Source organism: Physeter macrocephalus, chromosome 4, assembly GCF_002837175.3.
Source record: "Physeter macrocephalus isolate SW-GA chromosome 4, ASM283717v5, whole genome shotgun sequence".
NCBI classification, from domain to species: Eukaryota; Metazoa; Chordata; class Mammalia; order Artiodactyla; family Physeteridae; genus Physeter; species Physeter macrocephalus.
The window spans coordinates 25282751-25296101 of record NC_041217.1 but is presented as its reverse complement, the minus strand read 5'-3'; the positions used below and the strand labels follow the sequence as shown (position 1 = coordinate 25296101).

Below are 13351 nucleotides of genomic sequence, written 5' to 3'. Positions count from 1 at the left end.
CTTTAGGGCTTCCCTGGTGGCGCAGTGGTTGAGAGTCCGCCTGCTGATGCAGGGGACACGGGTTTGTGCCCCGGTCCGGGAAGACCCCACATGCCGCAGAGCGGCTGGGCCCATGAGCCATGGCCGCTGAACCTGTGCGTCTAGAGCCTGTGCTCCGCAATGGGAGAGGCTGCGACAATGAGAGGCCCGTGTACAGCAAAAAAAAAAAAAAAAAAAAAAAAGAATCTTTCCTTTAAAACAAATCCAAATGTGAAATTGAGATTGGATGAGATGCATAAGGTTACCACTAGTCTGACACTGAATGATTTTGGTAATACATGAATTATTTGATAAAATTTTAAAGGATACAACAGAATGCTTGCTTGCTTCGGTAACGTTGTCTAGGAGGTATATGTCAAGTAATGCCTATTAAAAAAAAATTTAGTGCATTGTATATATTAGTTCATTTATGCTCCTTGTTTTCCCAAGCCCGTGCCAGGTATGAAAAATCCCACCCCAACTTTGAAGACTAAATGATATCATGTTATTGCAAACCTACATGTAGACTAGTAGGAGGATATTTTCCTGTGCCTCCTTCATCGCGTTTCCACAACTTCTCTACTCGATCTCCTAACTGAGAAACCATTCCATCAATCATCAAGCAATCAGGGTTCCACTTCCCTCTGCAATAAGGGCAACAATAAGGATATTTAGCATTAGTGTTAAATTATTATTATCAAAACAATACGCACCAAACTCTTAAAAGTAATGATCTCAACTATCAAAGGCAGAAGAGATTCGAGGACAGGATGCCATCATGAGAAATCCAGACATCAAGGAAAGTTAGTCAGATAAACCCTGAAGAAGCTTCAAGTTTGGTCATCAGCAAGTCAGTCAGTGAAGGTCAGATTCCAGGGAAGAATGTGGTCTAGCCAGCAAAATGCCTGAGGCTTACTTTTTACCATCTTGAGCAAATTACCACAGAGCATGGCAGTTCAGTATAGAGAAAATAATACTGTAGTTCAATGTCAATATTTTCAGTTTCATCACTTGGACTAGTCTTTTAACCTCATTAATTCCCTGATAATATATATTACTGAGCACCTACAAGGGGATAAGCAGATATGGACCTTGTCTGTTTCCTCATCTAATATTAATAACAGCAGGAGCAGTTACTAATTACTGAATGAAATTTTCTTATGAGTAAGGCACTGTAAGAGGTACCTTGCATATAATATTTTATTTCATCTTTATATTGACTTTATAATTTATGTGACAAATAGGATTAGAAAGCTTAGCCAACCTGCTCAAGGACATACACTTCAGAAATAACAGATCTAGAAATTTTCAATATGCCTAATAAATCTCCCAAGTCAATGCTCACTATCGTAGATCAGTTACTCTAAAGTACTGGATCCCCCAACTTGCCAGGCACAGCCTTATACAGATTTCCAAGTAAGTCTGACACAACAAACCCAGAACCAAGGTTTGTGAATCACTGCTCTAAAGGTTCTAAGCTGCTCTACAATTCTGTCATTCCAACCTGAAGAAGAAGGCTATTTATAATTCCACGGTAGAGCCAAGGCTCTAAACACTACTCTTTTTTCTTCTATTACTTCTATATATTTCTTTCAAAGGAACCAACTACATATATATTTAAAGGGAAGGGGGGGAGTATGTATTTAAAGAAGAGATAAAGGAAATAAAGAAAAAAGTGGTTAAAGTGCTGAAATGCAAATGGTAATGGAAAAATAATGTAAAATAACTAACGTGATATATATTTTATGCTTTAATAAACAGTTGCTTCTAGTCTTTTTCTGTATAAGAAGTCTCAGGAAAAATACATGCTTAAATTATAGAATCTCCTCCAATAAATCAATCATGTGATAAATAGTTTTATTTAGGAAATAATAAATAGCTATTCTCAATTTCTAAAATAAAGGTATAACCATTAGGTCAAGGCAAACATTACAACTAAAATAGTGATGCTGGTGACAAATTCATATACTTTACTGAGAATTCCACCCATTTAATCGTTTTATAACATGAATTCTGTTCTGAGAAAGCTTTATCTTCTTACACAAGTAACTTCTAAAATAGTTTTTGTAGGTTCTGGATGTACTATACCTTGATGAACGCTCACACTTCTGTCGACGACTGGTGTAGTAGTTCTGAATTACAGGGTAGTTGTAGCATAACCTTGGCAACTGCACAGCATCATCTAGATGTTTTTTAAGAGTTAGAAGAAAAGCTAGTAATATTTCCAAAATATCCCCAAAATACTTAAAGTTACATATATTGATATTTTACTATAATTTTGTAATGTCGTTCAATTTGCAGGTTTCTTAAAGTAATAAAAGAACACTGCACACCTTTATTAATAGATACACAAATGAGAAAACTGAGTCTCTCATAAAAGTCTTGTAACAAAAGGATGCTGGCTTAAAACCATGGAAAAGCTATTCTAGAAAATGATTTTACTCCCTAAGGCTCAAATGATAATTTAAAAGCAAGCAAGTTCACTATCTGTTCAAGTAAAACTCTAAGAGAATTATGAAAGAATAAGATCAACAGTAAGAATGCACAGTGGCAGAAGCACTTCTAAGTCCGTGTGTCCTGGAAATGCGAGAAGTTGGAGACTTTTGTTCTAAACAAATATAGTAAGTCAAATTCTCTAATTCTTGGTATTAGATGAGTTATTAAATAAAGAGGGTATTTAACTGATGGCTAATAATACTGTTTAATAACCATATTAAAAGAACCCTTAAGAGAAAAAGATGGACAAATCAGATTATAAAATTCATAGTTCTATGGATCTAAATTATAGCCAGTGATATCATTGAACCCATCTTCAGAAGCCATGTTTCAGCAAATATTCTTTCCTTTTAACCCAATAAACATGTATGGAACACATGTGTATCAGGCATGGGATGAAGCACTGAATGTACAAAGTAGGGAAGAATGTAAGAAAAGAAGAATACAAGAAAACGTAAGTGAGGTGGTATAAGAAAGGAATCCTACAACAACAGAACAACAAAATTATAAAGATTTAAGAATGTTCCAATGTTAATATTTATAGAGTAGGTAAATATTTTACCTAAGCCCTCTGGTAAAAGCCCAGAATGAGAGAACCAAAGAACCACTTGTGCATATTGACAGATGAGCTGGGTAACCATATACTTATTGCTTAAATCCATAAGACCTGCAAAGAGTTAAAATCTATTGTTAGCTTTCAATTTATCAACCACAAATGAAAAATCAAGGCACTCAATAGTTTTCAAAAAAAGTAATTAATTACTTGGTGATTTTAAGCAATATGTATGTATTTTTAAACAAACTTAGCTTGAACAAATAATCTCCAAAATGCTAAACTAACTCATTGACTAAAATAGACACTTCAGGTAAGTTTGCTTCTATATTAGCTATACTTCCATTTATCTAATTTCAGTAGTCAGATTTTTACATTAAAACAAACTAGTACAGTATCATTATACAGGTTATTCAAACCAGCCCTTTAGATGAAACTGGCTATTTTGTTTAAATGGCAAAACAGAGGAGAAAAATTACAATGACCAACTCTATGAAAAAAACTTACATATAATTTAAAAATCTGAAATTCTACCATTAGTACACTATCTTAACAATAGTTAATCCCCAAATTTCCCAACCTTATTTAATCATCGGCTCATGGCACATCTAATAACATTCTGTAGCTTTTCATTAAAAAAAAAAAAAATTCCAGCATTTGAGAAATGATGGCCTGTTTGCCCAGTAATCCATCTAACACATAGGAAATGTATTCCTTCTCGAAGTCAAGAAGTAAAAGTCAATGAAACATTCATTTATATAAGACAAAGAGCACACCTCTCTCGGTGATCTCTTGGGCCTCAGCTGCAAAACAGCTTAAGACTATATTAAGGTTGCTAAGAAGTAAATGGCACTGCTGGAGAGACTGTATAGTTTGTGGATCGATGAAACGACACGAACCATCAAATAATGGCGCACCTTTCAAGAATAAAATGTAAGATTAGTTTTGACACAGTACATCTGAATTAACTAAAGTCACAAATGCAAAACATATCAAATTCCTATTAACCAGAGAATTATTCTATATGACATCTACAAAGACAGCTTCAAATGACAAATACCCTCAAGGAATCTAGAAGGGCAGATACAAATACAAATTTTTATTTTTTAAAAATGTAGAATGAGACGTCCCTGGTGGCGCAGTGGTTAAGAATCCGCCTGCCAATGCAGGGCACAAGGGTTCGAGCCCTGGTCCGGGAAGATCCCACATGCCGCGGAGCAACTAAGCCTGTGTGTCACAACTGAGCCTGTGCTGTAAAGCCCGCAAGCCACAACTACTGAAGCCCGCGCACCTAGAGCCCGTGCTCCACAAGAGAAGCCACCGCAACGAGAAGCCCGCGCGCCACAACGAAGAGTAGCCCCCACTCGCGCTCTAGAGCCCGTAAGCCACAACTACTGAAGCCTGCACGCCTAGAGCCGGTGCTCCGCAACAAGAGAAGCCACCGCAACGAGAAGCCCGCGCGCCACAACGAAGAGTAGCCCCCACTCGCCGCAACTAGAGAAAGCCCGCACGCAGCGACGAAGACCCAGTGCAGCCAAAAAAAATAATAATAATAAAATAAAAATGTAGAATGAGGTAAGCAATAGGTGAGCACAGAGGAAAGTGATATAGATTCAACTTCAGATTCACTAGAAATCAGTTATATTCATTAAATGCTTCTCCTTCAAATAAATCTTTTATATCAGATCTTTTATGTACTATGTATGTTGTTTTGTGATTATTATTTGATAAGAACTCTTTCTTTCACCTCCAGTCTTCAAAAGTGAGACAATGAAATTAAGAGTCAGATAGAGACCTATTACAATATAATTGTATGCTTCCTACAATGAATGCACTGTAGACTCGGTTGTCCTCTCATTTCAAACTCAAGGTTGAGTTTACAAATGCACTTTTGGGAGAAGCTATTTTAGCAGCTATTGGTTACATCGTTTTAGATAAGATTTAATTACATTAATAATTATGTGTGATTTGACCAGAAAACAAATACCTTAATTCTGAATACTTCCTCAAATAATTTGCTTTACTGCCAGTACATTTAAAAAACTATTATGCTTTGTATTTTAATTATTCTTAGTTTAAAAAAAAAATTAACCAGTAATAAAGTTCAAAGCAGTAATAGTAATGGTTGAGTTACCAAGTTAAAGCCTGAAACACCACATTATGTTCAAAGCATAATAAAAGCATACAATTTATGAATTGAGTTGAATTTTTTTTTTTGGCCACGCCACGTGGCTTGGTTAGTTCCCTTCCCAGGGATCAAACTCAGGCCCCCACAGTGAAAGCACTGAGTCCTAACCACTGGACCACCAGGGAATCCCCAAGTTGAATTTTTTTTACATAACTTACATAATCAGCCCTGAAAACATTTTCCTCTCAAAAAAATATTTTTTTCACCCTGATTCTGAATTATCAGGTGTTCCACACTTCAAATGTACAATGATTACTGAAGTATTTAAAATTACGTATTTCATGTTTACAATTTCATTTAAGTACACCCTAAAAATACTATAGACCCCATGTACTCCTATCAAATTTTGTTGGTTTAAAAATCCTCTACTAAGAATAACTTTTAAAATAAGTCCAATTTGTTCATTCATCATGACATAATAATACTAATAACAAATACATATATACTTCTACATAAACTTAAATTTTACTTTCATGTACAGGGCAATCATATATTTCCTTTAACATTACTTTTGCACTAGTTGGGCATAATGGGTTTTTAATATTCACAGAATGCAAGAAAACTCAAAGTGTACAATTCACTAATAAACAAGACTAGATAATGACTATGACATCTGTTAGTAGAAGACAGGTGATTGAGTTTTTGCCCTGCTATTTAGCTTCATAAATATTTTAAATGGAAAATGAATAAAGCTCAGAAGTTAACTGGCATATTCTCTTTACTCCATCATTAGCATATTTTATAAATTAAATGCCTAAGATCAAAAGATAATTAAGCTATAATTCTGAAACTTGCTATTGTGGACATACCTAACACGCTGCCAATTTAAATGATCTGTTAAATTTAAGGAGAGTCCATCTCAAATTATCCATGATGATTGCAAAGGATTACATGAATAAATAATATGAAATTGACATTTTTCAATGTGGGATATTTTTATTGTTTTATTAAAACAAATACATGCTCATTTAAAAAATAAAAAAATAAACAAAAAAAATAAACGATCTGTTGAAAAATCTTGTCACGCTAATGTAAAAAGAAATAGTTTCCTTCTGGGACTTCTTTAAAGAGTTTGCAACTTCAAAATGATTAAAAATTATTATTGTTATATACTCAAAACATAAACCAAGATTAGTTTTTTAATATACTACTTACATAGTCTGTCAAATTCCTCTTTTGTGAGAACCGCTTTATTCCATGTCCATTCAAGAACAAAGCGCAAATTAGCAGCAGAATTTGGTTGTTCTTATTTGTAAATATGAAAGGGAAAAATAGAGAATGATTATTAATTACAAAAAAAAAAAAATTAGAAACTTTTCAGTGGAGAAACCTGACAGAAACCCCCCTAACCAAGTGAGCAACCTTAACATCAACATTAATGGAGACAAACTGGTAACATGTACCTTCAGGGTATCACTTCAGGGAGCACATCAATTTATGTAACGCTGCTGTAAAACTGTAAAATGTGAATCTAATCATGAGGAAAGATCAACAAACACAAACTGATAGGCAGGCTACAAAATAATAACTGCCCATATTCTTTAAAAATGTAAACTTCTTCAAAGACAACGGCTTAAGAATTATACAAGATTAAGAGAGAGTTAAAAAGACCTGAACACTAAATACAAAATACATTCTGGATTGGATTCTGAATTCCCCCTCCCTAAAAATGTTACAAAGGACATTAGGGCAATTAGGAGATTCCAATAAGGTCTACAGATTAGACAACAGCATGCATCAATATTAGCTTTCTTAATTTTTATTCAACTAAAAAGTGTTTTTTTAAGTGAATATCCTTGTTCTTAGAAGGAATATATTGAAGTATTTCAGTAAAGAAACATGATGCCTTCAACTTATTCTCAAATGGTCAGAACAAAAACAATGTGTGTGTGTGAAATATGTGTTTATAAAGAGAGTAATACACACAACTTGAATGAATCCCCAGAAAATTTGTGAGTGAAAAAGAGCCAATCCTAAAAGGTTACGTACTGTAGGATTCCATTTATGAACATTTTTGAAATGACAGAATTATAGAAATAGACAATAAATGGGTGCCAGGCATTAGGAATGGGGTGGCGGCCGGGGGTAGTAGGCATGGCTATGAAAGGGCAACAAGAGAGGTCCTGGGTGTGATATAATATTAGAGACTTGCCAGATCTTATCATTAATGGGGGTAAGGGTACACTGTAAATGTCTGACAACTGCACGTGAACCCACAATTATCTCAAAATAAAGTTTAACTTAACCCCCCACAAAACAGTGAATTGATAAAATACGAAAAATACGAAAGTAGTTTTTAACTGTTAAAAATCATAATCTTACCTTCTGTTATCCACCTTTTGATACATCCAGTCAAAAGTCCCAGAGAACTTGTCTGGATTGCTGCTGACAATATAGCTTCTAACTGTTCTTCCTAAACCATGTGTTAAAAAATAAAAAAAAGAAAGAAAGAAAGAAAAGAAAAGAAAGAAAAGAAAGGATATGTGATCAGAGACAGAGGTGGCAAGTTCTAGTTCAGAACACAAATTTTAAAAGGATTAAAAATCATTATGATTCACTAGGATGGCTATACACAAGGTAACAAGCATTGGTGATGGTGCAGAAAATCCTCATACACTGCTGGTGGGAATGTAAAATGGGACAGCCACTTTGGTCTGGTAGTTCCTCAAAATCTTAAACAGAGTTACCAAATGACCCAGCAATTCCACACCTAGGTACACACGCAAGAGATATAAAAACACATGTCCACACAAAAAGTGTATATGAAGCAGCATTATTCATAACAGCCAAAAATGAGAATAACCAAAATGCCCTTCAACTGAAGAATGGATAAATAAAATGTAGTTATATCATACAGTGGAATATTACACAGCCAGAAAATGGGATGAAGTACTGATACATGCTCCAACATGGATGAACCTTGAAAAACACTGTGCCAAGTCAAAGAAGTCAGTCACAAAAGGCCATATATTATTTGATTCCATTTGTATGAAATGTCTAGTACAAGTAAATCTATAGACAGAGAGTAGATCAGTAGTTACCAAAGGCTAGGAGAGAGAAGGGAGGAAAAGGAATTGAGTGCTAATGGGTATGGGGTTTGGGGGAAGGTGATAAAAATGCTCTAAAATTTAATGTTGTGATAGTTGTACAACTCCATAAATATCCTAAAAACCACTGAACTGAATGGTATATGAATTAAATCTCAACAACAGTTTTTTAAAAAAGCATTATACATCTCGTTTAGGAATCTATGAATTTCATTCACTACAGCAGCAAAGACTTTTTTAAAAAGGAATCATATGAACAAACAGATAAGTTAAACAGGAAGAGGGAGCTACAATATGATAAAGATTCCCCAAAACTAAAAGCAGCCTGATTCTAAATGGAGATTCATCAGAACAATTTACATTAAAATCAGCGACAAAACAAGGATGTCTGCCAGTACAATTATTTTTCTATGGTTTGTAGAGGTTCTACCAAATGCCATGAGAAAATAAAGTAATAAACAAAAATGGGGGGAGGGCGCAAAAAGCCTATATTTGCTGCTGATTGCATACCTTGAAAATCTAAGAGATTCTAATTTAGTTAAGTAGATACCAAGTGAATATACAAAAATCAACTCCATCTAGAAATGAATATAGGGAAAATGGTCTACTCATAAAAATACTACAAAACACTTAGGGATAAAAATAGAAAGAAACCCACTAGAAAATAATCATAAACTCTTACTGAGAGATGTACTGATAGATTATTTAGGGTTTCTAAATAATTGGAAAGATATACCATTTATACCTAGATGATTATAAAAATGCCAATTCTCCCCCAAATTAACATGTGAATATAATAAAATTCCCAAAAGAATTCCAACAGGAGCACTGGATAAAACCATCTTATAATTAATAAAAAAGAACTGTCTATGAACTTCCAAAAATTATAGATTAAAAAGAGACGGCATTACCAAATATCAAAGCAGTATATTAAAATGGTATAGAGATAGGTAAGTAGATTTATGAAACAAGATAAAAACCTGGAAATAGAACCCAGTAAATATGGACATATAATATCAGATAAAGGTGGTATTTCAGTAGCATGATAAAAGGATATTATGGGTCCTGTTTCACAAATGATATAGCACAGCTGGACTAATCATCTGGCAAAAAGAAAAATGTACCTTTACCTTATATGACACACAAAAATGAATTATAGCCTTAAATGTTAAGGAAACATTTAGGTGTTAGGAAAATTTTTTTAAGCCAGAGCTATAAAATGCATTTGACTCTAAAAATATTATTTTGAATGTGGTAAGAGATACTATAAAACAGTGAAGAGCAAATGATGGGGGGAAAATCTGTAAGATTTACGACAGGATAAATACCTACATATTTTAATAAAGAATTTCTATAAAGACAACCCAATAAGAGAAAAGGTAAAACCTACAAATATGTAATCAACAGAAGAACAAATCCTGACAACAATATATGAAATTACATATATGATATCATCCTTTTCATGTATATGGAGGGATAAAGAGATACAGGAAAGTATACATATCAAAAAGTCCATATACCATACATACAACTAACAAATAATTACCAAGTGGACACTGATGAAACTATGGCCCAAGTCTAGATTGAGAATACTTCCCAGAAGCCCTGTCTCCTCCTACCTGATCAAAAGCAAATCCCACTCACTCCTCCCATCCCCCATGGTAACCACTCTCCAGCCTTTTGTAGGAATCACTTTTTTTTTTTTTTGGCTGTGCTGGGTCTTCGTTGCTGCGCGTGCGGGCATTCTCTAGTTGTGGCGAGCGGGGGCTACTCTTAATTGCGGTGCATGGGCTTCTCATCACAGTGGCTTCTCTTGTTGCAGAACATGGGCTCTAGGCAGGTGGGCTTCAGCAGTTGTGGCACTCAGGCTCTAGAGCGCAGCCTCAGTAGTTGTGGCACACAGGCTTACTCGCTCGGTGGCATGTGGGATCTTCCCAGACCAGGGCTCAAACCCGTGTCCCCTGCATTGGCAGGCGGATTCTTAACCACTGCGCCACCAGGGAAGCCCTAGGAATCACTTTCTTGCTTTTCTTTTTGTTTTACCTCTGTGTACGCATCACTAACCAATTCAGCTCAATTTGGTCTATTCTAGGAATAAAGTTTTAAAGAAGATACATGAAAAAAGTCAACAAAATGCCAATATTTGCATACTTCCATATACTTTAGTCAATTTTCTGAATTCAAATTATTCATGTATTATCTATATAAGTGGAAAAAACAACAAGGGTTGGATTAACAGATTCAAAATAATCACAGAAAACATTAAATGCTGTTTCATTAACATGGTTGAACTACAGGTAATTTTTTTCTAGTTTCACTTTTCTTTTTAAAACTTAGATATCATTGCTTTAACTAAACTTGATAATGTATAATGGCAGCGGGGGTGGGGAGGAATCAGTATTAATTCCCTAAAGTAAAAAAATTAAATAGAGCACTTAAAGTGCCCAACTCTTAAGGATGATGAACAGTTTCCACACAATACTAATTTGGAGCCTTTGGCAGGGAAGGATAGTCAGTTTCATTTCCTGACCAAAGGGCCCTATGAGCAGGGCCACCAGGGCAAAATTTACCTGAGGTCTTTTAATAAATCTAATTCAGAGCTGCATAAAGCCATTTTGAATCTTGTGTTTTCAATTTTGTTGTTTTCTTGGAGGGGAGGGGAATGGAAGCCCACTAGCTTAAATGCAAATGCACAGCCCATAGATTATCCAGGGACCATTAGACAGAACAGATTTCTTCTGCACAACATATTAACAATTCTTCTAGAACATGCACCAAATAGATGGGCTAAAAAGATCATACTACTCGCAATGAACAAAAGAAGATTGTGAACAAAACTATTTCAAAACCTCGAGCATCTAGAAAAGAAAGTGGACCTGTTGTAGAAACTGTTCAGGTTCCATTACTAAATTGAGCAAAATTTGTTGGACCAGGTGGATATCAATTAAAAATAACTTCAGGATGAAACAGGATTAACTATTAGGTGGATGAAGAAACATTTTCTGTATTTGTACCAACATCCAGTGCTATGCATGAAGCAAGAGACTTTATTACCAAAATCTGCGAAGATGATCAAGAGCAGCAGTTAGAAATTGGAGCAGTGTATACCGCCACAATAACTGAAATCAGAGACATTGGAGTAATGGTTAAACTATATCCAAATATGACTACAGTACTACTTCATAACACACAACATGATCAACGGAAGATTAAATATCCCACTGCTTTAGGATTAGAGTTGGCCAAGAAATTCAGATGAAATATTTTGGATGTGATCCGGCTGATGGAAGAATGAGGCTTTCTCATAAAGTGCTCCAGTCTCCAAATAGGTTTCTCTTAAAAAAAAAAATTCTTGTTACTTGTGGCTAAAAATGGACCATCACACCACAGCCTTTATCTCCTACCCCTACATCATCACTGGGTCTCACTAAAATGATGGTAAAGAGTCAAAAAAGGTATAAATCAACAAGGACAAAGAAAAGAGAAGGGAAGGCATCATGGGATAAGACGGCTCAGTAAAAGTTTTGAAAAGCAGTACTAAGCAGAGGAAAGGTGACTGACTTAGCAGTGTGAAGGAAACCACATCCTAGAGTCCCCACAGAGGGGAACTACAGATGAGAATAAAGCCAGTTTGGCTCTCAGAATCCTATCAAGTTAAGTTCTTGGAGAATCCAGGTACAGAGGAAAGTGGGTGAAAGAGTGATCAACCATGGGACTGAATAGAGGCAACGGGTTCAAACTTAGTATATAGAACAGACAGTCCCCACCCTTCTGTTACCCTGCAGCAAAGAACTGTGGAGCCAGCCTGATAGATCTCTGGAGACACTGAATAGCCCCAGAAAAAAAATCTGTGTTTCTCAACTAAAATGGTGCACATCCAATCTATCATCCTAAAGTAAAAGATACCTCTGGATGAATTCTATCCACACAAAACACAGTTTATAATCTGTTACTGACTCACTTAACATATGAAAAGATAACTAAGAACCACCAAACATTTAAGGATAGCCACCAGATCAGAAAGACTACAATAATAAAAATAACTCCAGAGAAAATAGAGATAATACATGGAACTAAATAAAACCTGAAACATACATAGCTAGGAGAAGGTATTTCATCCATAAAATAGAACAGAATACTATGAAAAAAGGATGATCAAAGAGTAAGAGCTCACAGAAATTTTAAATTGGGGCTAAATTTTTAAAATCTAAAAGAAAGAAAGGAAGATGAAGAAATCTCCCAGAAAATAAAATCAGAGGCAAATGAGACAAACATTTGGAAAGCAAAGATAAGCTAACCTAAGATCAACTCAGACAGTCAATATTTGTCTAATGGGGTTCTACAAAGAGCAAAAACAAACTGAAAAGAAAAAATTAAGGTTGTGTGAATGACAGGCTAGGCAAGGGTTTTTGGTTTTTTGTTAAGGCCATCTGGAAACTCCAGGAAAAAACAAAAGTTATATAAGAAGAAAATGTTTATGTAGATATCCACAGTCAGTTCCTCATCCACGATTCAACCAACTGCAGACAGAAAACACTTAGGGGAAAAAAATTCCAGAAAGTTCAAAAAAACAAAACTCGAATTTGTCATGTGCCAGCAACTACTTACATAGCATGTACACTGTATTAAGTACTTTAATCTAGAGATGATTTAAAGTACTTGGGTGGGTGTGCATAGGTTACATCCATATACTATGCCATTTTACATAAGGTACTAGAGCATCCTTGAAATCTGGTATCTGTGGGGGTCCAGGAACCAATCCCTCGTGGATACAGAGGGATGACTGCTCAGTGAATATTTGCTCAGTACAGTAATATAAAAGGAGAGGGGGAGAAAAGGAAAAAAAAAAAAATCTCCTGATGATAATAGTATTGAATATTTCTCTTATTTCTATGAAATTAGGCATTAAATTCCAACTGCAGGTGTTAAATCGCCAGCAGCAATATTTACATTTCGTCTGATATTTAAAAGGCTCTTTCCCTAACAATTTATTATGTTACATACCTGCAATTATTTAAATAACTTAATTCCAATACTACTTGAGGGTAG

At 35.1% G+C, this 13351-nt stretch overlaps 1 protein-coding gene across 5 annotated transcripts in view; it reads right to left on the bottom strand.

Moving 5' to 3' along the window:
- Nucleotides 1-13351, bottom strand: part of AHCTF1 (AT-hook containing transcription factor 1) — an 83221-nt gene that overhangs the window by 36259 nt on the left and 33611 nt on the right. For 4 of the 5 annotated variants that reach the window (XM_024130672.3, XM_024130675.3, XM_024130678.3 and 1 more), the window contains 7 exons: nt 7578-7668; nt 6411-6500; nt 3844-3984; nt 3077-3181; nt 2107-2200; nt 539-662; nt 349-405 (listed from right to left, as the gene is read on the bottom strand). In XM_024130672.3, the coding sequence (XP_023986440.1) occupies nt 349-405; nt 539-662; nt 2107-2200; nt 3077-3181; nt 3844-3984; nt 6411-6500; nt 7578-7668 (702 nt within the window). The remainder of the gene's footprint in view (nt 1-348; nt 406-538; nt 663-2106; nt 2201-3076; nt 3182-3843; nt 3985-6410; nt 6501-7577; nt 7669-13351) is intronic. The other variant, XM_024130677.3, reaches the window with a different exon arrangement.